General features: G+C 46.3%; 1 protein-coding gene across 2 annotated transcripts in view; it reads left to right on the top strand.

The window, feature by feature from the left end:
* Positions 1–378: 378 nt before the first annotated feature.
* Positions 379–25,933, top strand: part of si:dkey-34d22.1 (discoidin, CUB and LCCL domain-containing protein 1) — a 205,913-nt gene continuing 180,358 nt past the window's right edge. For both annotated transcript variants that reach the window (XM_063034701.1, XM_063034700.1), the window contains exon 1: positions 379–549. In XM_063034701.1, the coding sequence (XP_062890771.1) occupies positions 456–549 (94 nt within the window). In that variant the 5' untranslated portion in view covers positions 379–455. The remainder of the gene's footprint in view (positions 550–25,933) is intronic.

Below are 25,933 nucleotides of genomic sequence, written 5' to 3'. Positions count from 1 at the left end.
TTCCTGCAACGTTTTAAACATTATTCCACTGATTGTGCGTGGAGATGACTTGGACACTTTCTGCGTTTCTGGGACAAACCCGGCACCAGAAATATGTCCAAACCTTTAGTCTTTAATCAGCTAATGAACTCTAGTAGCTCCAACTATACAGTGTATCCGGATAATATAACCTATGTCACCAAATTAAAGCTGAAAAGTAAACATCTGGAAATCTGAAACAACCAATCCGAAATGCACTTTTGCCTAATTTGGAACAGGAAAAATGAGGGCTTTTTCCCCCCAAGATGATTGACGCGGTGAGCGGCCTCTTGCAGGGCGCGTCACGGCTTTGGGTGACCAATCGGAAGGCGATCTCGGGAGGAGGCGGGGCGGGACGTCCAAGAGCTTGACGGAGGTCGGCGCAAGTTGGTCTGGCCGGCGAATATCGGACGGATGTGTCTCCTCTCCCGGACAACATGTCAGTGCCCTTGAACTTGTTGCGCTTCCTGGTCTTATCAGCTGCTCTGAGCCTGACAGTTTTAAGGCAGAACCTCGTACGAGGACAACTAGGTAAGCGTGCGTACTCTCAGAAGTTGCGTGCAACAAGAGAAATAGTTTGTCTTGTTTTAATGTAACGTGCTTGGAAATCACGCTGTTTCCAAAATGATTCATGGTTAAACTCTGCCTTTTCTTGCACTTTCATGGTTATTAAGAACATGTTGTTCAAAGGACGCACAAACACCTTAAAGCCGATTAATAATTAAGCGGCGTTTTACAGCAAAGGTGCGCGTTAAAAGTTGTGAATTCGGCGGCTGGAAGCCGGTTTAAGGAGTAGCGCCGTCTGAGCTGCAGCCCAGCGGCGGGGTGAGTGGAAAAGTATCAGCACTGATCATAACACACGCCGGAATTTTCCAAAGGAGTCTCCAGACTTTGGGAACCCATAGCCACGGCTGAAATCGAACTCAGACCCCGACGATCGGTTCTGCAAGTCGGCAGGCTCTTTTGAAAAACTGTGGGGCGTGTGTTATTACCGGAGCTGCTTTCTGCACTCGCCCTGTCAGTAGGTGGTGAACATCAATTCCTGGTTTTGCTGCTGTTATTGCGGGGTACCCAGTTGTTTAAAAAAAATAGCTTGAGAAATTTCGTTCTTGAGCTAGAGTGGGCTTCCGTGTGGGGCTCTAACCGCCCCTGTGTATCGACAGCACACTCCTCCAAGAATGATGCTCTAACCCTGAGAAACACGGACAGAGTGCTGCAGGAACTCAGCAGGTCAGGCAGCATCTATGGAAAAGAGAGAACAGTTGACGTTTTGGGCCGAGAAAGTTAATCAGGAGTGACACTGAATTAAAAGGTGGATGGGTGGTGGGGGGAGGTGGTAGGAGGATGGCTGGTAGGTGAGAGGTGAGGCCAGGTGGGAGGGAAAGGTAAAGGACTGGAGAGGAAGGAATCTGAGAGGAGAGGAGTGTGGACCATAGGAGAAAGGGAAGGAGGAGGGGGACCGGGGGGGGGGAAGAGAGAGTAATAGGCAGGTGAGAAGAGGTAAAAGGTCAGAGTGGGAAATACAGGGAGTGTGTGAAGGAGAATTTTTTATGGAAGGGGAAATCGCTATTCATGTCATCAGACTGGAGGGTTCGCAGGCCACTCTGATTTTCACTACTTCTCACCTACCCTCTGGGCCTCCTCCTTCTCTGTCTCCTATTGTCCACTCTCCTCTCCTATCAGATTCTATCATCTCCAGCCCTTGACCTTTCCCGCCCACCTGGCTTCTCCTGTCACCTTTAGGCCTCTTTACCCTCCCCTGCCTTTTTATTCTGGCATCTGTTCCCTACCCCCCCACCTCACTTCCCAGTCCTGAGGAAGAGTATCCGCCTGAATCATCGACTGTTTATTCATTTCCACAGATCCTGCCTGACCTGCTGAGTTCCTCCAGCATTTTCTCTGTGTTGAATAAACAGTCTACGGGACTGGGAAGCGGGGGGGGGGGAACAGAATAAGAAGGTGAGGCGGGAGGAGGAAAGATTGAATAGGTTAGGACTTTATTGCTCAGAAAGTAGATGACTGAGAGGAGATCTGATAGAGGTGTACAAAATTATGGGGGGTATAGATAGAGTAAATGCAAGCAGGCTGTTTCCATTGAGGTTGGGTGGGACTTACAACTAGAGGTCATGGGTTAAGCGTGAAAAGTTTAAGCCAAAACTTCTTCACTCAGAGGGTTGTGAGAGTGTGGGACGAGCGAGCTCAATTTCAATGTTTTAAGATAAGTTTGGATTGGTACATGGAAAGTAGGGCTATGGAGGGCGCTGGTCCCAGCACAGGTCAATGGGAGCAGGCTGTTTAAATGGTTTGACACAGACTAGATGGGCTGAAGGTCCTCTTTCTGTGCTGTACTCTTCCATGATTCTGAGTACAAGGTGGAAGGTGATAAGTGAGACCAGGCAAGAGGAAAGGTAGTTGGGTGGTTCTAACCATGATTTCTGCGGCTGTTACACTTTTCGTGGGAGTTGGTAGGTTAACTGGTAAATTGTAAATTGTCGCATGAATAGGCGAGGATTAAATCAGAGATTGCCAGATGGAGCAGCGTGGGGCCGGAAGGGCCTATTCCGTGCTGTATCTCAATAGATATTTTTATTTAATTTCCAAAAGACAAGTGGACAGATTCATGGATTGGAAAAGTTTAGAAAGCTGAGAAATGGGACCATCTTGAATGATGCTTCTTGGTCCGCATGGCTCAGATGAGCTGAAAGTCTCTTTCCATATAGTTCTGTGACTCGTACACTTTCTTTGATCCAGGTTGTTGTACAGTGTAGGGATAGACCCATAGTTCCAAACCCCCCCCACCCCCATGTCGACCAGAACTAGGATCAGAACAAGATTTATTATCGTTGATATGGGTTGTGAAATTTGTGGTTTTGTAACATTTTTGTCCATTTACTAATCCTTTTTGCCAGTCTTAGTCAATATCCTTCAAGGCCCAAGTGCCTAATGAAGCATCTACCCAAATACTTCTTTAAGTGTCGTCATTGCATCTGATCCCACGTCCCCAGGCAGTGAGGTCCAAATATACTGTCGCAAACTTAACCCTCAATCCCCTTTAAGACTCCTACCTCTCCCCTTGAAACTTTGCCCTCTGGTTTTTAATGCTCTTACTGCTCTTTTGACAAGGTCCCACACAGGAGATTAGTGTGCAAACTTAAAGCACACGGTATTGGGGGTAAGGTATTGGTGTGGGTGGAGAATTGGTTAGCAGACAGGAAGCAAAGAGTGGGAATAAACGGGACCTTTTCAGAATGGCAGGCGGTGACCAGTGGGGTACCGCAAGGCTCAGTGCTGGGACCCCAGTTATTTACAATATATATTAATGACTTGGATGAGGGAATTAAATGCAGCATCTCCAAGTTTGCGGATGACACGAAGCTGGGTGGCAGTGTTAGCTGTGAGGAGGATGCTAAGAGGATGCAGGGTGACTTGGATAGGTTGGGTGAGTGGGCAAATTCATGGCAGATGCAATTTAATGTGGATAAATGTGAGGTTATCCACTTTGGTGGCAAAAACAGGAAAACAGATTATTATTTGAATAGTGGCCGATTAGGAAAAGGGGAGGTGCAATGAGACCTGGGTGTACAGCAGGCGGTGAAAAAGGCAAATGGTATGCTGGCATTCATAGCAAGAGGATTCGAGTACAGGAGCGGGGAGGTACTACTGCAGTTGTACAAGGCCTTGGTGAGACCACACCTGGAGTATTGTGTGCAGTTTTGGTCCCCTAATCTGAGGAAAGACATCCTTGCCATAGAGGGAGTACAAAGAAACTTCACCAGATTGATTCCTGGGATGGCAGGACTTTCATATGATGAAAGACTGGATCGACTAGGCTTATATATTCATTGGAATTTAGAAGATTGAGGGGGGATCTTATTGAAATGTATAAAATCCTAAAGGGATTGGTCAGGCTAGATGCAGGAAGATTGTTCCTGATGTTGGGGAAGTCCAGAATGAGGGGTCACAGTTTGAGGATAAAGGGGAAGCCTTTTAGGACCGAGATTAGGAAAAACTTCTTCACACAGAGAGTGGTGAATCTGTGGAATTCTCTGCCACAGGAAACAGTTGAGGCCAGTTGATTGGCTATATTTAAGAGGGAGTTAGATATGGCCCTTGTGGCTACGGGGGTCGGGGGTATGGAGAGAAGGCAGGTACAGGGTTCTGAGTTGGATCATACTGAATGGCGGTGCAGGCTCGAAGGCCCAAATGGCCTACTCCTGCACCTATTTTCTATGTTTCTATGTTTACATTGGGGAAGAAATTCTGATTTTAGTCTCTGAAGCCGCCATGCGAGCAGCCTTCAGGAGCTGAACCCATGAGAAGCACTGGACGCAGACAGGGTGTCTGGCCAAGTGCTGAAGACCTGTACTGATCGATCGGCTGGAGTGTTCACAGATCCTTAATCTCTCGTTGTGGCAGTCTGAGGTGTCCTCCTGCTTCAAGCAGACCTCACTTCGACCTTTGCCTAAGAAGAGCATGGTATCCTCCCTCAATGACTGTTGTCCGGTAGCATTTACATCCACAGTGTTTTACAAGGCTGGTGATGAAACGTATCAACTTCTGCCTGGGAAGCGAATTAGCTCCACTCCAATTTGCCTACAGGAGCAACAGGTCCACAGCAGATGCCACCTCAATGGCTTTTCACTCAACCCTGGAACACCTGGACAGCGAAAAATGCATACATCAGAATGCTATCAACTACAGCGCAGCATTCAAGATAATCATCCCTCAAAACTAATCGATAAGCTTCAAGACCATAGTTTTAATACATTCTTGTGCAGTTGGTTCCTCTATTTCCTCACTTACAGACCCTAGTAACAACATCTCCCCCTCAATCTCCATCACCACAAGCCCCCCGCGCTACTTGCTTTACACTTTGACTGTGAGGTTAAGCACAGCTCCAATGCCTTATTTACGTTTGCTGATGACACCGCTGTGGGAGGCTGAATCAAAGGCGGTGACGAATCAGCACGTGGGAGGGAGATTGAACATCTGGCTGAGTGGTGCCACAACAATAACCTCTCGCTCAATGTCGGCCAGACAAGGGAGCTGATTGTTGACTTCATGAGGAGGAAACCAGAGGTCCCTGAGCCAGTCCTCACCAGCACAGCATTTGAAACTTTGACAAGCATTGATCTGAGGCCCCATCTGTAAGCAGATTCTATATTCTCCCTGTAACCTCTATGGTTTCCTCCAGGTGTCAAAGTAATTTTACTATTAAAGTACGTATTCAGCTTGACATCGAAAACTTTGACAAACTTTTATAGACGTGTGGTGGACAGTATATTGACTGGTTACATCACAGCCTGGTATGGAGACACTAGTGCACTTGATTGGAAAATCCTACAAAAAGTAGATGATACAGCCCAGTCCATCACAGGTAAAGCCCTCCCCATCACTGACAACATGAAACACTGTCATAGAAAAGCAGCAGCCATCACCAGGGGCCCCCACCGCCCAGGTCGTGCTCTCTTCTCGCTGCCGCCATCAGGAAGAAGGTACAGGAGCCTCAGGACTCACACCACCAGGTTCAGGATCAGTTACTACCCCTCAACCATCAGGCTCTTGAACCAAAAGGGATAACTTCACTTGCCTCATCATTGAAATGTTCCCGTGACTAATGGGATCACTTTCAAGGACACAATCTTATATTCTTGGTATTTATTTTTTACTTATTTATTATTATTTTTAAATAAACTGGTGGAACACTTTGTCTAGCACCTCAGCTCCACCCAGCACATGTGGAACTTCCCATTGGCCAAACACTTTAATTCTGATTCACAATCCCGTTGTGACATTTCGGTCCAGGGCCTCCTCTTGTGCCAAGGTGTGGCCACTGTCAGGGTGGAGTAGCATCACCTCTATTCCATCTGGGTAGCCTCCAACCTGATGGCATGAATATCAATTTCTCCTTCAGGTAAAACAAAAAAAATCACCCCCGCCAATCCCATTCCCATCTTCCTCTATTCCCCAACCTGATCTTTCAGCTCTTCTCACCTACCTATCACTTCCCCCTGGATGGCCCCTCCTCCCCTTTCTCCTACGGTCCGCTCTCCTCTCCTATCAGATTCCTCCTTCTCTACCCCTTGACCTTTCCCATCCACCTGGCTTCACCTATCACCTTTTACCTATCCTCCTTCCCCTCTCCCCTCACTTTTTATTCTGGCTTCTTCCCCCCTCCTTCTCAGTCCTGGCTCTCGGCTTGCAACGTTGACCGCTCATTCATCTCCATAGAAACTGCTGAGTTCCGCCAGCATTTTGCGCTGTTGCGATGTACTTCCTGTGTTGTAACGTCTCACTGAGACACTTGAGCCATTCACCAAGGGATGTGATCAGTGCTATATAAATGGAGGATTTTCTTGGTAGGGTTTTGACCGGGTGGGGAGTTGTCAATGAATGTGATATCACAAATTTTAGGTCATTTTTTCTGGAAGTACTTACGGAATATTGAAAGGCCTAGAGAGAGTGGACCTGCAGAGGATGTTTCCAATAGTAGGAGAATCTAGGACTAGAGGGTACAGTCTCAAAGCAGAAGTACGCCGCTTTCAAACAGATGAGTAGGAACTTCCTTGCCTTGAGGATGGTGAATCTGAGGAATTGATTGCAACAGATGGCTGTGGAGGCCAGGTCATTGAATATAATTCAAGTAGACGTTGATGGGTTCTTGATTAGTGTGGGCATCAAAAGTTGCAGGGAGAAGGCAGGAGAATGGAGCTGAGAAGGAAAGTAAATCAGCCATGATGGAGTGGTGGAACAGAAGTGATGGGCAGAATGGCCAAATTCTGCTCCCATGTCATGTGATCTCATGGTCATTCTTGTCCACGCGTGAGCTGAGTTTTCAATATTCAGGTGCCATGTTGTGCTGGAAACCAAACTGGTTCGTCAACTTACCTGCAATCTCCACCTAACTTCAATAACCCTGGCAACCTTTTACTCAGAACAGCACTGGTGCACTGGGCCCCAGTGGCTATGAAGCAGAGTTAAGGCAGGCTCATTCCAGCTCCCAGCGTACAGATTTTGCCGATTATTGGGCATCATTCAGACCTGCCCTTACAGAAGAGTATTTGCATCTCTCGTTAGCATAGTGGTTAGCACAGGGGTTCCCAACCTTTTTTATGCTATGGACTCTGACCATTAACTGAGGGGTCCACTGCTAACACAATGGACTAATTCTGCTTCGATGTATTACGGTCTTATGGAAATGTTGCTCTGAAATTTCATGCTATGCCTTGGAATGCAGTTCTACATTTCCGATGGGGAATTTCCTGACACTGCAAAGTTGCAAAGAATTACAACTTATAAAAACAATTGCCCTCCTGCTTTACTGAACTCTAAATATTACATTGTGAATGAACACTTGCTCTGCCGTGCCTCCAGCTATACTTTACAAAATTAACTATATATCCTACTCTCATTAAACCAATAAAAACACCTTTCCTTTGTATAGTGCCTGTTACATCCTCTGCTGACTGTCTGAGTTGGCAATTGGCCTTTTTGAAAACTGGGCTTTTTATCATTCTAACCTAGGAATCTGTTCACTCCAAGTAAGCCAGGGCTTGTACACGCTGGAATTAAGGAGATTGAGGGGGGATCTGATTGAGACATATAAGATTATTAAGGGATTGGACAAGATAGAGGCAGGAAATATGTTCCAGATGCTGGGAGAGTCCAGTACCAGAGGGCATGGTTTAAGAATAAGGGGTAGGTCATTTAGGACAGTGTTGAGGAGGAACTTCTTCTCCCAGAGAGTTGTGGAGGTGTGGAACACGCTGCCTCAGAAGGCAGTGGAGGCCAATTCTCTGGATGCTTTCAAGAAGGAGCTAGTTAGGTATCTTATGGATAGGGGAATCAAGGGTTATGGGGACAAGGCAGGAACCGGGTATTGATAGTAGATGATCAGCCATGATCTCAGAATGGCGGTGCAGGCTTGAAGGGCCGAATGGTCTACTTCTGCACCTATTGACTATTGACATAAACTCAGTGGTTAGCACAATGTTTTACAGTGGCAGCAACCTGGCTTCGTTTCCTGATCTGCCTGTAAGGAGTTTGTATGATTTCCCTGTGACCGTGTGTGTCTCCTCAGGGTGCTCTGGTTTCCTCCCATGGTCCAAAGACGTACTGGTTGATGGGTTAATTTGTCATTGTAAATTGTCATGTTGTTAAACTCAGATTAAATCACAGGATTGCTGGGCAGCATGGCCCATAGGACTGGAAGGGCCTATTTCGCGCTGTCTCAATAATGATAATCTGCTCATTAACACAAATATCTAATTATCCAATCATGTGGCAGCAGCTCAATGCATAAAAGCATGCAGACATGGTCAAGAGGTTCAATTATTGTTCAGACCGAACATCAGAATGGAGCAGAAATGTGATCTAAGTGACTTTGACCATTCAATAAATGTTGGTGCCAGATGGGGTGGCTTGAAGATCTCAGAAATTGCTGATCTCCTGGGACTTTCATGCACAACAGTCTCTAGAGCAGGAGTTCCCAAGCTGGGGGCCACGGACCCCTTGGTCAATGGTAGGGGTCCATGGCATAAAAATGGTTGGGAACCCCCTGCTCTAGAGTTTACAGAGAATGGTGTGAGAACCAAAAAAAAACATCCAGTGAGCGGCAGTACTGTGGATGGAAGCACCTTGTTAATGAGAGATGTCACAGGAGAATGGCCAGATTGGTTCAAGCTGACAGGAAGGTGACAGTAATTCAGATAACCACACGTTACAGCAGTGGTATGTGGAAGAGCATCTCTGAACACACAACACATCAGACCTTGAAGTGGATGGGTCACAGCAGAAGAACTTGGTGGCCACTTTCTTAAGTGCAGGAGGTACTGAGTGTATGAAGAAAGAGCTTATCATAGAGTTAACTCATGTTTGACATTATCATAGTAAGAAATAGAATTTTATTTGGCATTTGCAATTTAATGGGTTATCAAAGTTCACAGTTCAAAGTAAATTTATTAACATGGTACCCATATGCTACCCTGAGATTCATTTACTTGCAGGCATTCACAGTAGAATAAAGAAATACAATAGAATCAATGGAAAACTACACACAAACTGACAAACAACCAATGTGCAAAAAGAAGACAAACTCTGAAATTTGAAAAAACGTAATAATAATACTGAGAACATGAGCTGTAGAGTCGTTGAAAGTGAGTCCGTAGGTTGTGGAATCAGTTCAGAGTTGTGGTGAGTGAAGTTATCCACACCGGTTCAGGAGCCTGATGGTTGAAGGGTGGTAACTCTTCCTGAAGCTGGTGGTGTGAAACCTAAGGCTTCTGTACCTCCTTCCCAATGGCAGCAGTGTGAAGAGAGCGTGGACTAGATAATGGAGGTCCTTGATGATGGATGCTACTTTATTGGGGCAGCTCTCCTTGTAGATTAGATTAGATAATGAGGACTTCAGTCCTCTTTTATTATCATTTAGTAATGCATGCATTAAGAAATGATACAATGTTCCTCCAGAATGATATCACAATGACAAACCAAGACTGAAAAACCGACAAAAAACCTCGTAATTATAACATATAGTTACAACAGTGCAAAGCAATACCGTAATTTGATAAGAACAGACCATGGGCACGGTAAAATCTCAAAGTCTCTCGAAAGTCCCACATCTCACGCAGATGGTGAACCTCCAGCACCGCAAACTTGCCGATGCAGCATCCTGGAAGCATCCGACCACAGTCCGACTCCCAGTCCGTCCGAAAACTCCGAGCCTCCGACCAGCTCTCCGACACCGAGCCCAAGCACCATCTCTGCCGAGCGCTTCGACCCCGGCCCCGGCAACAGGCAATAGGCAAGGCCGAGGATTTGGGGCCTTCCCCTCCGGAGATTCTCGATCGCACAGTAGCAGCGGCGGCGAAGCAGGCATTTCAGAAGTTACTCCAGATGTTCCTCCGTGCTTCTTCACGTCTGTCCCTATCAAATCAGGATTGTGCACGGCATCCTACTTCACAGATACGATATCATTCGGAACGGCCGCACGGGCTGCGTCGCGTCGCCATCTTCTCCTCCCTCTATAGTGCCAACAGTACAAAGATAGGTGAAGAGGCATCTAGTTTTGAGCAAGCAGGGAGTCTGCAGAAACACTTAGACAGATTGGGAGAGCGAGGAAAGAACATAGTGCAGGGAAATGTATGGTCATGCACTTTGGCAGAAGGAATGAAAGCAAAGACTATTTTCTAAATGGGGAGAAAAGTTCAGAAATCAGAGGTACAAAGGGGCTTGTGCGGGTTTCCCTAAAAGTTAACATCTCAGGCCCGAGAGTGAGGAAGGACCTGAGGTGATCGATTTGAGTGCCGGGCCAATTTGGAAAGGTTGGGTCGTGGCCAATTTGAGACGGCGGGGCCCGGCTCCAAGAGCAAAGAACAACTAGAGGTTTGGACAGTTTAAGAGCCAGTCCGGATTAAACCGTTCAGGGTGTCAGGGTGGGTTCAGGTCACTCGTCTGTGCTGTACTGAAGCTGTGGCCTGCAACTAACGAGCTCCTGAATCCGTTGAGTGTTGACCGGCTTCGTGGCTGTGGACTCACTTTCATGAACTTCAGTTCTGGATGTTACTTGCTTATTTTTCTTATTTGCAGAATTATTTTCTGCACTTTGTGCGTGTTTGATGGTCTTTTATTAGCCGGCTGTTTCTGGGTTTCTTTTTTTTTTGTGCCTGCCTGTAGGGAGACGAATCTCCAGATGGTATAAAGTATACATACTTTGATAATAACTGTACTTTGAACATTTCAAGAGGACTAGAGTATAAAAGCAAGGATCTAATGCTTTATTGCTCAGATCGCTTAGAGTATTGTGAGCAGTTTTGAGCCCCTTATCGAAGAAAGTATGTGCTAACATTGGAGAGGCTCAGGAGAATGATCCTGGGATGAAAGGGTTAATATATGAGGAGCATTTGAGAGCTCTAGACCTGTTTTCAGTGGAATTCAGAAAAATGAGGTGGGGGGGAATCTCATTGAAACCTATCGAATATTAGATGGAGAGGATGTGGAGAGGATGTTTCCCATAGAGGGGGAGTCTAGAACCAAAGGACAGAACCTCAGAATAGAAAGATCACTTTAGAACAAAGGTGAGGAGAAATTTCTTCAGCCAGAGGGTGGTGAATCACTGGAATTTATTGCCACAGTCAGCTGTGGAAACCAAGTCATTGGGTATATTTAAAGCGCAGGTGGATAGGCCCTTAATTAGTAAGGACGTCAAAGGTTGCAGGGAGAGGCCAAGAGAATTGGGTTGAGAGGAATAATAGATCAGTCATGATGGAATAGCAGAGCAGACTCAGTGGGCTGATTGGCTGAATTCTGCTCCTATGTCTTATGAGCCCAATGACGGGGAGGACTTTGCCTGTGCTGAACTGGGAAGCATCTGCTACAATTTTTTTGGTATTCGTCAGCAGGCGAGACATATCGATGAAACTACAAAGAAGGCGTAACAGTGGCTATATCTTGTTAGGAGTTTTAATAGATATGGTATGTCACCAAAGACACTCGTAAATTTGTGGAGAGCATTCTAACTGGCTGCATCACTGACTTGTATGCGGGGGCTACTGCACAGGATCGGCATAAACGGCAGAGAGTTGTGAAATTAGTCAGCTCCATCATTGGTACTAGCCTCAGTAGTATCCAGGACATCTTCAAGGAGCGGTGCCTCGAAATGGTGACATCCATCATTAAGGACCTCCATCACCCAGGACATGCCCTCTTCTCATTGCTACCATCAGGGAGGAGGTACAGGAGCCTGAAGGCACACACTCAATGATTCAGGAACACCTTCTTTCCCTCTGCCATCCGATTTCTGTATGGAGATTGAACCCGTGAACACTACCTCACTACTTTCTATTTCTATTTACACTTTAACTATTTAATATATATTTACTCTACTTCACAGTTTTTTCTCTATTATTACGTATTGCGTCGTACCGCTGCCGCAGAGTCAACAAATTTCACAGCATATGCCGGTGAACTGATTCTGGTGGGTATAGTCAGTAACCAAACTGCAGTGACAGGGTTGAAATTACTTCCTGTCTCCATTATTTATTGCAATCTGCACTCTCCCACTCACCGAGGCGGGCTTATTCATTACTGTGCGTGGGTGTTAGGCAGCTGTACGACGCCAGACTTCGCAAGATGAATGGCAGTGATGCACGATCACTGCAGTTTCAAGAAGTGACTATCGGCCACGGGCTACAGTTTAAATTGTCCACTGAACGTTCTCTCGTTGACCTGTCCCGCATGGGTACTGACAGTTCCAATCAAAAAGCTGCAGAACCTGGGCCTCTGTACCTCCCCCTGCAACAGGATCCTCGACTTCCTAACTGGAAGACCGCAATCTGTGCGGATTGGAAATAACGTCTCCACTTTGCTGACGTTCAACCCTGGCGCACCTCAAGGATGTGTGCTTAGCCCACTGATCTATTCCATCTGCACCTATGACCCTGTGTGGCTAGTCACAGCTCAAATGCCATCTGTAAATTTGCTGATAAGAGAACCATTGTTGGCAGAATTTCAGACGGTGCCGAGAGGGCGTACAGGAGCGAGATTTATCAGCTGGTTGAGTGGTGTCGCAGTGGCAACCTTGAACTTGAGGTCAGTGAGACCAAAGAATTGATTGTGGACTTCAGAAAGGGTAAGTCGAGGGATCATACACTAGTCCTCATTGAGGGATCAGAAGTGGAAAGGGTGAGTAGTTTCAAGTTCCCGGGTGTCAACATCTCTGAGGATCTATCCTGGGCCCATCTATCGATGCAGTCACTAAGAAGGCACGGCAGAGGCTATGTTTCATCGGGAGTTTGAGGAAGATTTGGTGTGTCACCAAAAACATGGCAAAATTTCTACAGATGTACCTTGGAGAGCATTCTAACTGGCTGCATCACCATCTGGTATGTGGGGGCGGGGGGGGAGGGGTTGCTACGGCACAGGATCGAAATAAGCTGCAGAGAGTTGTAAACTCAGTCAGCTCCATCATGGCACCAGCTTCCATAGTATCCAGAATATCGTCAAGGAGCGATGCCTCAGAAAGGTGGCTTCGATCATTAAGGATGCCCATCACCCAGGACATGCCCTCTTCTCATTGCTACCATCAGGAAGGAGGTACAGGAGCCTGAAGGCACACACTCAGTGATTCAGTAACAGATTCTTCCCCTCTGCCATCCGATTTCTGAATGGACATTGAACCCATGAACACTACCTCACCATTTAAAAAAAAAATTCTATTTTTGCACTACTTATTTAATTTAACTATTTAATATACACAATTACTGTAAATTCAGTTCTTTTTCTCTATTATTACATATCGAATTGTACTGCCACCCTAAAGTGAACAAATTTCATGACACATGCCGGTGGTCTGATTCAGGTGGGTATAATCAGTAACCAAGTTGCAGTGACAGGGTTGAAATTATTTCCTGTGTCCATTATTTATTGCAATGTACTCTTCCACTCTCCGAGGTGGGCTTATTCATTACTGTGCGTGGGTGTTAGGCAGCTGTACAACGCCAGACTTTGCAAGACGAATGGCAGTGATACACGATCACTGCAGTTTCAAGAAGTGACTGCCGGCCACTAGCTGCAATTTAAATTGTCCACTGAACGTTCTCTCGTTGACCAGTCCCGCATCGGTACTTCACATCTGCTTGAAGCTGCCTGCATTCGAAAGATCATCTTGGATTCCTGTAGCGCCTCACACAGGCCAGTTTGAAGACATCCACGCTTACCCCCACCTTTCCACCACCGTAATAGTGATAGAGTCCCTCTTGCCCTTGCCTACCACCCTATCAGCCTCTGCATCCGACACATTATCCTCCGCAGCTTCCGACGCCTCCAAAGGGATCCTGCCACTGAACATATCTTTACCTCCGCGCCCCTCTCTGCTTTCTGCAGGAATGCTCCCACCCCGATTCCATTCATTCCTCCCCACTAATCTCCCTCTCAGCACTTATCCCTGCGAACAGCCCAAGTGCCACAGCTGCCCGTGCACCTCCTCCCTCGCTTCCGTTCGGGGCTCTAATCAGCCTTTGTGAACCATCTGGAGGACGTTGTCCTTGGTTGCGTCATTTGTGGGCGCCATCTTCTTCCTTGCATTTAAGGCCAAATGATCTTCCTCTGTCTGAAAGTATGACCCTTTTACCAGAGGATTTTAAACAAATCCTACAGAAGGGGTTCACAACCAAGGGACCCCTTATTTAAACGGTTTTAGTCAATGGCGTCAAAAACATTGGAAACCCTTGTCTTACAGGAATTTTCACGTTGCACTTTCCGTCTTCTTGGACATTGTGCTTACTTGTATATCTTCAGAAAGGATAACTATTTGTCTTAAACCCACCTTCATTCATGTCACATGTCAAAAGTCAAAGTCTGTCCCGAGCCTTGTGGCCCATCAGGCTGGTGCTTATGCCAGTTTCTGTGGCGTGAAGCGACTGAGAGTATGAGACTACCCCCAACCCCCTCCCCCCCCCCAGATAGGACGCCAGTCTATTGCGAGGTTAACCCCCAGCATTTGCCGGTACCCATTTTCATCTGGGTGGACTGGAGCAGTGTGTGGTTAAGTGCCTTGCTCAAAGACACAACACGCTGCCTTGGCCGAGACTCGAACCCACGACCTTCAGATCGTGAGCCCAACGCCCTAACCGCTTGGCCACGCGCCACACCCTTCATTCATGTAGTGTCATTTTAAACGTACATGGACAGATGTTCTACTTATGAGGAGCAAGAGGGAATATCAGGAGAGCTGGACAAAGAGCCTCAGGACTGTGCTCAGCAACCAGGCTAGCTTAAATGGCACGGCAGCTGAGCAGCACAACAAAAGTACCTCTCAGGTTACAGAACGTTTTCCTGACGAAGGGTCTCGGCCCGAAATATCTTTCTGTGGATGCTGCCTGACCACCTGGTTTAAAACACAGAGTAGTGCAATACAGCATAGTTCAGGCCCTTTGGCCCACAATGTTAACCTACTCCACAATAAATCTAACCCTTCCCTCATTCATAACACTTCATTCTTCTTTCATCCATGTGCCTATCTAACAGTCTCTTAAATGTCCCTGATGTATCTGCCTCTACCACCTCCCTCAGCAGTGTGCTCCCTGTACTCTGTGTCAACTACCACCAACCTCACAGCCGTACTTTCCTCCAATCATCGTAACGTTTTATGATCTTCTCTATCAGCCATTGTTGCCACGACTTAAGCCCAATTTATACTTCTGCGTCAAATGTATACCTTAGGTACCGCGTACCCTACGCCGTAGACCTCCCCAAAAAAGTAACTCGCACGTCGTGGCGATGCAGACTGCAACAACTGTGACTGGTTGGCTTGGTAGCATCGCATTTCCTCCTACGCATTTCTGGTTGCTTTTCTCCGCCATGTCCGTACACTGATGCGAAATAAATGGTTGGAGCGATGAACCAAATCGTCAAATCTACCTGCCGACATCCGAAAATATTTGAAATGCATTTCCTTGTCCATGTCTCTCACGAAGAAACTCAACACGGTGACATAGAAACCCCACTGCCAACTAGCGTTTTGGCGGTGAATTGCAGAGCGACGCAGACACAACTATGCATGTTCGCTACGGTGTAGGGGTACACAAAGGTATAAATCAGGCCTACGGTGTAGCTCATACGCACAAGTATAAATCAGGCTTTATTCTCCTCCACAGACGCTGACTGACCTGCAGAGTTCCTCCAGCAATCTCAGGTTTGAGCATCTGCAGATTACCTGTTGGAATCGGAGAGCACTACAGCATAGGATTAGGACCTTTGGCCCATCTAGTCTGTGCTGAACTATTATTCTGCCTATCCCCATCAACCAATACCTGAACTATAGACTTCCATACCCCTCCCTTCTATGTACTTATCCAAACTTCTCTTAAATGCTGAAATGGAACCCACATCCACCACTTTTGATGGCAACTTGTTCCACACTCTCACCACCCTCAGAGTGAAGAAGTTCCCCTTAAATACTTCACCCCTCACCCTTAACCCACGACCCCTCTAGTTTTAGTGTAACCAGGTGACTGTTGACTATTGTATTGTTGAAGTGCGGTTGTGTATTCACCCTGGCCATGCTAAAATGGCGGCCTGTGCCTTGTAGAGAAAGGGGTGACGTCATTATGCATGTGCAGAGTAGGAGGAAGAGTTACCATGTTCTAAAACGAACATCGAGTACTGGGAGCTGATTTTCCCAGGCTTGGTGAGGAAAGATTTTCACGAGTAAGGTATCGGTGCTGGATAGCATGGTTGGGTGAAGTTTCTTCTCGGCCTTGTAGCGTGAGTGGGGAGAATTTGTTTCGGGGTCTACCCTATACATGTTTGGAAGTTAAGCACGTTTGTGCCAAAGTGAATATAACTCTTAGTCAAGATGAGATGTATTTATTTATATTTTTGATGTTGTGTATAAAGTACAGGGTTGGTGGGAATCTAATGTTTGTACTGTTTTTTTTAAATTGCCACTACCATATTGGTTTTGTATATTTTATTTATTTTCATACTGCATACGTAACTAGTGGATACACAAGTGGGTGGACCGAAATTAAGCTGAGATTGTAACAGCAGAAACATTTTTTTAAATTCATGTTTTACTTTGATACCCTCTTTCTGCATTAAAACTGCTAAAACAGATAAAGGAATTAAAGACCCGAAAAAGTATTTGTTGTCCTGAGTGTGTATTTTTCCCAGGGTACAAGATTAGTCTCACCCAACCTTGGTGGAAAAAGCCTGTTTGCAGTTACCATATCTGTAATCCCTCAAATCTCCCCTCAGTCTCCTACACCTCAGGGAATGAAGTCTTAACCTATTCAATCTTTCCCTATAAATCAGGTCCTCAAGTGCTGGCAACATTCTTGTAAATTTTCTTTGCACTCGTTCAACCTTATTTACATCTTTCCTGTGAGTAGAACTGCACACAATACTCCAGCCTGAGTCTCACCAATACAACTCCAACATAACATCCCATCTCCTGTACTCAGTACTTTGACTTATGAAGGCCAGGGTGCCGAAAGCTTTCTTTACAACCCTGTCTACCTGTGATGCCACTTTCAGTGAATTATGGGCTTGTAATCCCAGATTCCTTTGTTCTACTGCACTCCTCAGTGCCCTGCTGTCCGCTGTGTAAGAACGATCTGGTTGGTCCTACCAAAGTACCATGCCTCACTCTTGTTCTTGCAGTATTGTGTACATTTCTAGCTATAGGAAGGATGTTATTAAGCTGTTGACAGGTGGCCAAGTGGTTAAGGCGTTGGTCTAGCGATCTGAATGTCGCTAGTTCAAGCCTCAGCTGAGGCAGCGTGTTGTGTCCTTGATCAAGGCACTTAACCACACAGTGCTCTGCGACGACACTGGTGCCAAGCTGTACCGGCCCTAGTGCCCTTCCCTTGGACAACATCGGTGGTGTGGAGAGGGGAGACTTCCAGCATGGGCAACTGCCGGTCTTCCATACAACCTTGCCCAGGCCTGCGCCCTGGAAACCTTCCAAGGCGCAAATCCATAGTCTCATGACACTGACGGATACCTCTAATATTAATCTGGAAAGGGTATAGAAACAATTTATAGGTATGTTATGGAACTGAAAGGCTCTGTTCTATCACACTCCTCAGTCTAGGAGAACCGCTGATTGTGCAAGTCCTCCTTGGCTTGTCCTCCTAAAGCAGTGGTCCCTAACCACCGAGGAAACAATATGATTTGGCGATATGAACCGATATGAGTCAGCTGCACCTTTCCTCATTCCCTGTCACGCCCACTGTTGAACTTGACGCACGTGAGGTCCGCAAGAATATTGTCAATATTAAAGTGGTCCGCGGTGCGCAGAAGGTTGGGGACCCTGGGTGTCAAAGTACAACACCTCGCACTAGACTGCATAAATTCTCGTGGATTGTCGGTCTTTCTCCCGGGGTGGAAAAAGTGGCGCCACAGGTAGGTGGGGTGCTGGAAAGTGCTTTTGGCTCATGACATTAGTAAAGAGGGCATAATTTTAATGTGGTTAGAGGAAAGTGTTATTGTGTGAACAAGGTCAGTGGAGAGATATAGTCGGTAGATATGAAAAGTAGTCTTTTATTCGATACACACACTCACAAATAAGCTAATGGCCTTTTTGAGTCATGAGAGGGAGGAGAGAGAGCGACAGACCATAAGGATTAGGCCATTTGCCTCATTGATTCTGCTCTGCCATTTCATCATGGCCGATCCAATTTTTCTCTCAGCCCCTATTTCCTGCCTTCTCCCCGTTTCACCTCATGCCCTGACGAAAGGGGTAGGCCATTTAGAACGGAGTTGAGGAAAAACTTTTTCACCCAGAGAGTTGTGGATCTGTGGAATGCTCCACCTCAGAAGGCAGTGGAGGCCAATTCTCTGTATGCTTTCAAGAAATGGTTAGATAGAGCTCTTAAAGATAGCGGAGTGAAGGGATATGTGGAGAAAGCAGGAACGGGGTACTGATTGTGGATGATCAGCCATGATCACAGTGAATGATGGTGCTGGCTTGAAGGGCTGAATGGCCTACTCCCGCACCTATTCTCTATTGAAACAAGAATCTATATCAACCCCTGCCTTAAGTACACATTTAAAAAAAGCTTGGTCTCCACAGCTGCCTGTGGCAAAGAATTCCACAGATTCACCACCCTCTGGCTAAGGAAATTCCTCCTTATCTCCGTTCTAAAAGGACACTCCTCTATCTTGAGGCTGTGTCCTCTGGTCTTAGACACTCCCACCATAGGAAACATCTGCCCTGTCGAGGCCTTTCACTATTTGATAGCGTTAGACCATAAGACATAGGAGCAGAATTAGACCATTCAGCCCATCGAGTTTGCTGTGCCATTCCATCATGGCTGATCCTGGATCCCACTCAACCTCATATATTTGCCTTCTCGCCTTGTCCTTTGAAGCCCTGACCAATCAGGAAACGATCAACCTCCATTTTAAATATACACATGGAGAGGGAGAGGGTGTGATGGAGGGAGGGGGAGAGAGAGACACACACACACCCTTTCTGAGCAAGACGCTGACGAAGGGTCTCGGCCTGAAACGTCGACTGCGCCTCTTCCTATAGATGCTGCTTGGCCTGCTGCGTTCACCAGCAACTTTGATGTATGTTGCTACACTACATTTTATGTGCTAAAGATCAAAGGACAATTCCATACTTACAATTCATCCACAATTCTTCCTTTGAACTACACACAACCTTCACACCTCCCACTTTGCACCCCGATAACAAATTTAAATCAACATTGTCTGGTCTTCCAATTAACTCTGGTATCATCCAATTAACTCTGTTCACAGTTCTTAGGAACTCATTGTTCAGAGCTGCATTTTAAATTTAATCCACAGTTCATATTCAGATCTGAAGATTGGTGGCTGAAGTCAGCTGTTGAATTTATTTGCTATCTGTGCTAACCCCCAAAAAACGCTCTAACGGAAAGTATAGTGGGGGATATCAAAGGTAAATCTTTCATTCAGAATGCTGGTTGCATGGAATGCTGTACTAGGTGGTAGAGGCAGATACGCTAGGAATATTTAAGAGACTGAGGTAGCCACCTGGATGATAGAAAAATGGCGGGTCACTGTCTGTGGGAGGTGTGTTATGTGGAAACAGGTTCACAAGTTCGGTAGGTGAGACAGAAAACACTGACTAAAATAAGCATACTAATCATTTATTTACAATAGTAAAAAGTTTGACCAAACATCTAAATCTCCCCAAGTTCAGAACTAAATATTCGACAAGCAGATACTTGGCTAAAATTGTGCACGTCATTTAAGTCTGGAGCGTACCTTCCCAATGGATTTATGTAGTGTGCCTTGGAAACAACTGAAAGAGAGAGAGCAAGCCTCCCACACGTGCTATTTTATACCTCCGAAGCACCTGGAACCGGAAATTGGTGCTGTGCCGCTCAAGTCAACCAATGGGAAAGGGCCACTGCAGTTCTAAACAGACCAATCAACAATTGACACGGCAGAAGAGGCTTTCTACTGGCACATTAAGACATACGCGATGAAGGGTCTCGGCCCAAAATGTCAACTGTTTACTCTTTTCCATAGATGCTGCCTGGCCTGCTGAGTTCCTCCAGCATTTTAAGTCTGTTACTTGGGTTTCCAGCATCTGCAGATTTTTCTCTTGTTTGAAATGAGGCATACCTCCACACGACAGAGGGTAAGGATCGTAACAAATTGTCCTCACCACCCAGGCCATGCTCATTTCTCATTGCTGCCATCAGGGAGAAGGTACAAGAGCCTCAGGACTCGCTCCACCAGGTTCAAGAACAGTTACTACCCCACAACCATCAGGCTCTTGAACAAAAGGGGATAACTACACTCATAGGGGATAACTAAAGGCGGGAGGAGAAGATGGCAGCGCGACGCAGCGTGCGCAACTCTCCGGTGAAATGATATCGTATTTGTTAAATAGGCGCCGTGGACAATTCTGATTTGATGAAGACAGACGTGAGAAGCAGAGGAACATCTGGAGAAATTTCTGAAATGCCTGGTTGGCTGCTGTTGCTACTGTGCGATCGAGAATCTCCGGAGGGAAGGCCCAAAATCCCCGGCTTTGCCTGCTGCTGGTGACCGAGGCTGAGGTCGAAGCGTTGGGCAGAGATGGTGCTCGGTACTCAGTGTCGGAGGGCTGATCAGAGCTCGAAGTTTTCGGACGACTCAGAGTCAGACTGTGGTCGGGCATGGCAGGGAGAGTTTTCTTCCTTCTCCCGTCTGTGTGAGATGTGGGACATTCGGGAGACTTTGAATTTTTTTTACTGTGCCATGGCCTGTTCTTCATCAAGTTATGGTATTGTTGCACTGTTGTAACGATACGTTACAATTATGTGGTTTTGTTAGTTTTTCAGTCTTGGTCTGTCCTGTGTTTTGTGATATCACACCGGAGGAATATTGTATCATTTCTTAATGCATGCATTACTAAATGACAATAAAAGAGGACTGTGTGTCCTCATAATCTAATCTAATAATCTAATCTAATCATCTATTGAGATGTTCCCACAACCAATGATCTCACTATAAGGACTTTTTATCTTGTTATTTCATGTTCTTGTTATCTATTGCTATTTTATTTATAGTTGCATTCGCACAGTTGTCTTTTGTGCTCTTGATCTTTCATGGAACACATATCAAAGTTGCTGGTGAACGCAGCAGGCCAGGCAGCATCTCGAGGAAGAGGTACAATCGACGTTTCGGGCCGAGACCCTTCGTCAGGATTAACTGAAGGAAGAGCTAGTAAGAGATTTGAAAGTGGGAGGGTGAGGGGGAGATCCGAAATGATAGGAGAAGACAGGATGGGGAGGGATGGAGCCAAGAGCTGGACAGTTGATTGGCAAAAGGGATAAGAGAGGATCATGGGACAGGAGGCCCAGGGAGAAGGAAAAGGGGGAAGGGGGAAGCCCAGAGGATGGGCAATAACGGATGGGGTCCTGACGAAGGGTCTCGGCCCGAAACGTCAACTGTACCTCTTCCTATAGATGCTGCCTGGCCTGCTGCGTTCACCAGCAACTTTGATGTGTGTGGCTTGAAATTCCAGCATCTGCAGATTTCCTCATGTTTTGGTCTTTCATTGATCCTGTTTAGTTACTATTCTGTAGATTTGCTGAATATGCCCTCAGGAAAAACGAATCTCAGGGTTGTATGCGGTGACATGTATGTACTCTGATAATAAATTTTATTTTGAACTTTGAACAGGTTAGAACATTGTGGGCTGAGGGGCCGAACTGTGCACCAAGCTTTACGTTCTGTGCTGTGTAGCTTCAGTGAAGCTGTGAAGGCCTTTGAGTCATCAAGTTTGTAATTAAATGAAAGACTTCCCTCTTTCCCATGGCAAGTTCACCATAATGAATGAAATGTTTTCAATTCAAAATTTGAAAAGGGTTTTAAAAAAAAAGAAATGACAAAGCAGTTTCAAAGCCTGCAAATTAACAGGGGCCGATGACGATTCAAATGAACACCGTGGAACACTGCATGAAAATAATCTTTCCAAAGTATTGCTTAACAACATGTACTTTACAGGTAATTAGCAGATTTTCTGCTTCCATTCTTATTGCAGCTCGATTGATGTTGCCAAGCAAATCTGTGTATATCCTGAAATAAGAGCCCCAGGCAACCAGCATTCTTTCAAATCTATTTTCCTCAATGGCTTGAAGGGAATTGGCTCACCATAATTTTAAAGATGCACAAGTTCAGATTGACCTGACCAAGATGCTGGAGGAACTCGGCAGGCCAGGCAGCATCTAGGAAAAGAGTCCAGTCGATGTTTCGAGCCGAGACTCTTCGGCAGGACTGATCTGACCATTTTGTTTCATCAAAGAAAGCTATAGCAATAGCAGGTACACAAATAGCAGCAGTGCATGCAAGATAGAACCTCCACCTCTATCAAGTCACCTCTCGTCCTCCTACACTCCAAAGGGCACTCCAGCCCTGGCTCACTCAACGTATCCTCATAAGATGTGCTCTCTCATCCAGGAAACATCGCGGTAAATCTCCTCTCACCATCTAAGGCTTCCTCGTCCTTCCTATAATGAGGCAGCCAGAACTGAGCACCTTATTCCAAGTTATTGTATCGCAAACATGAGAAAATCTGCAGATGCTGGAAATCCGAAGCAATGCACACAAAATTCTGGAGGAGCTGCTGAGTTCCGCCTGCTTTCTGTGTGTGTTGCCTCCAAATCATTGTTCAGGGTATTACCTGGGTGTCCTCGTGCACAAATCTCTGTAGGTTGAGGTTCAAAGGTTCATTTCTTGTCAAGGTATACAACTCTGCAACTCTTCTTCTCCAGATAGCCACGAAACCCAGAAAGGAAAGAACTGGAGCACAATCATCAGCCCCCAAATCTGTCTTCCCTGCACAAGAAAATGAACAAAAATGGAACAGGCACATCGACACCCAAATTCTAAACACAAAATACTCTGCAGATGCTGGGTTCAAAGCAACACTCACAACACACTGGAGGAACTCAGCAGGTCAGGCAGCATCCGTGGAAACAATCAGTCAATGTTTCAGGCCGGAACCCTTCATCAGGACTGAAGAGGGAAGGGGCAGGCAAGGGGAACGTCGACTCAGACCATGAGGGGCCTGCGTCGGGCATTTTCCTGCCTTACAAGGCGCAGATTGGAAGTCTGTGTGGGGCGCCACTCCTTACACAGACTAGAGCAATGTGTGATTAAGTGCCTCGCTCAAGGGCACAAACACGCTGCCACAGCGGAGGCTCGTACTAGCAACCTTGAGGTAACTAGACGAACGCCTTAACCACTTGGCCACGTGCCCTACACATAGGGTCAGAGGCCCTGTGAAGAAGGCGGGAGGAGGGTGGGAAAGATGCCCAAATTCTCTTCCCCGACACACAAAAATGGAGAAGAATTGGGTGAAAAACAGAAATTTTTTTAAAAAGCTACAAGACTGAACAAAAGGTCTATAGTCCAAGTCCATCTCCAAAACACAGAAAACCTGGGTAACATTCTCTGGGGTTAGTGGCAGGTCTTCCCCTCTCTGGCAGTGCATAATCTCCCCCCCACCCCGCCACCAGTGATCAAAAGGCAGTCTCCCCTTTCCGGTAGCAGAGCACTTCAGAGCAATTTCCCCAAGTGAGCAAAAGGCTGCCTGACTTTTGAACGTGCAGGTCCAGAAAGCAATTGTGAAGGCATATGGAACATTGGAACTTATTAAGGAGGATTTAAGTACAACAGTGTAGACATCTTGCTCTAGTTATATAGAGTTCCCGTGACCATTTTCTCAATCTGGCTGATTAATGTGCATTGCATCAAACCAGAGGCATTGAGGCCAATAACAGAAATCCAGTAGAGCAAAGGGTCCCAACCCAGGGTCAAAGTATGTATAAATCATAGAATCTTGAGATTCGTCTGCTTACAGGCAGTCACAAAGCAAGAAACCCGAAATAACCCAATTTTTTTAAAAAAGACCAACTCCCAATGCACAGAGAAAAAGGAAAAAAAACACAAATCATGCAAACAATAAAAGTAAGCAACAGCATTCCGAACCAAATTGAGTCCATAGACCCGGATCCCGGAACAGCCAGAATAGGCCCACAGCCTCGATCTCAGGTCATCACACAGCGGGGCAAATCGGCGCAAAGCGCGTAGCGGCAGGAGGAGTTTTGTAGCCTCAGCGCTGCAGAGAGACGGGTGGACATCGCGGAAGAGCAAGTGGAATCGACCCGGCCCTCGCCACTGGTCATGACACCCTGCCTTTCTCAGTATAACTGGGCCAGCGTTTAAATCGTCCTAACACCAGATCATGCCGAGCGCTAGGAGCTGGGGCATCGCCATAGCGATATGCTCTGGGGCTAGACCTTGCCGCCCAGCCCACAGGCCCCTTAATGGTATTAGTCCACAGCATACGAAAAAGGTTGGGGGCCTCTCCAACAGAGGGAAGCTCTGATATCTTGGCTCAGTGTGTTACTGGCTAGACTACAATGTTCAGCTTGCCGGCTATCACTTTCCCTTGATGTTTACATTCACAAGGAGTACATTGACTTCATCACCAGTAGCATCGACCAGAATAAGATTAACTGGATTGGAACTGAATATGATTCAACCTTCACTGCCAATTGTGCAAGTGTTTAAATTCCTGTATGTGCAGAGGGGTGGCAGGGGGAGGTTGAAGGCAGAAGGGAGAGGAGGGGGTCATTTGGTTAAGATACTTCCTGGCACTAAGCAACTCTTTCATTTACATTCTGTCTGTAGGTCCTTGTTGAAAGAATAATTCATAGTGAGACGCCGGCTTGCTGAACACAAGTGAACACTGGACTCCTTGTTAAATTGGGAAATGTACCGAATTATTAATTAATGCAAACACAGAGCTATTTACAGTTTATCAGCAGGCAGATAGTCCTGCATTATTTACTCAATAAATCTGTGAGGGGGGTGCAGGATAAGGCTTTCACAAAAGTGTACAAGATCCTGGACGTTATCAATGGAGCCACAGACAACAACTCCAGGAAGAGATGAGGGGGCACGGGGGGGCGGGGGGAGAGGGTACTGACGGGATTTAACGCAAGAAGCAGTGGGAGGCGTTGACTATTTGGCCCACTTTTGCCAGCCCAGTCAGCTGATAACTTCGTGATTGATCTTTCGCCTCGGACACTTTTGTGCATTAAACCAATCTTTCCTGATACCCTTTCACCTATTGATGGAAAAAGTTTAGCCTAGACTTTAGAGAGTGAAAAAAGAGGAGAACCCTTCAAATAACTCAAAGTACATTTATTATCAAAGTACGTATAAATGATACAATCTTGAGATTTGGCTGCTTGCAGACAGCCTCAAAGCAAGAATCCCAAAAGAACCCAATTTTTAAAAAAACAGACAAAACTCCCAATGCACAGAGAAAGAGGGAAAAAGAAATGCAAATCCTGCAAATAATAAAAGCAAGCTGCAGTATTCCAAAACAAATGGGGTCCGTGGCAGCTGGCGTAGGCCCAAGGCCTCAGCCTCAGTTCATCAGATAGCAGGTCAAGTCGCCGCGAAGCTCACGGACACTAAGTGTGTAGCAGACGGAGCAGCCTCAGCTGTCCTCTTCCATTCCCCAATCTGGCCTCTTAACTCTCCTCCTCACATGCCTATAACCTCCCCCTGGGTCCCTTCCTCCTTCCCTTTCTCCTATGGTCCACTGTCCACTTTTATCAGATTCCTTCCTTTCCTGCCCACCCAGCTTCACCTATCACCTTCTAGCTTGCCACAACGTTCAGCAGAACAGAACAAGCAACAAGAAAACAGAACAAGACAGCGACACAGACATCCCACCTCTCCCGGAAGTTCCGGGAGTCTCCTGCATATTAATAGTGGCTCCCTGATGCCCGCAAATTATATACAATATCCCAGAAATCAATTTTTTTGAGAGCGAGCGAGTGAGAGAGTGTGAGAGAGAGAGAGAGAGAGATCAAGAGAGAGCGTGAGAGCACACGAGAGCGACCGAGAGAGA

The sequence above is a fragment of the Mobula hypostoma genome, chromosome 28, assembly GCF_963921235.1.
Source record: "Mobula hypostoma chromosome 28, sMobHyp1.1, whole genome shotgun sequence".
In the NCBI taxonomy this organism is placed as follows: Eukaryota; Metazoa; Chordata; class Chondrichthyes; order Myliobatiformes; family Myliobatidae; genus Mobula; species Mobula hypostoma.
The sequence above is the reverse complement of the archived record's forward strand: the minus strand, read 5'-3'. Positions and strand labels throughout refer to the sequence as shown.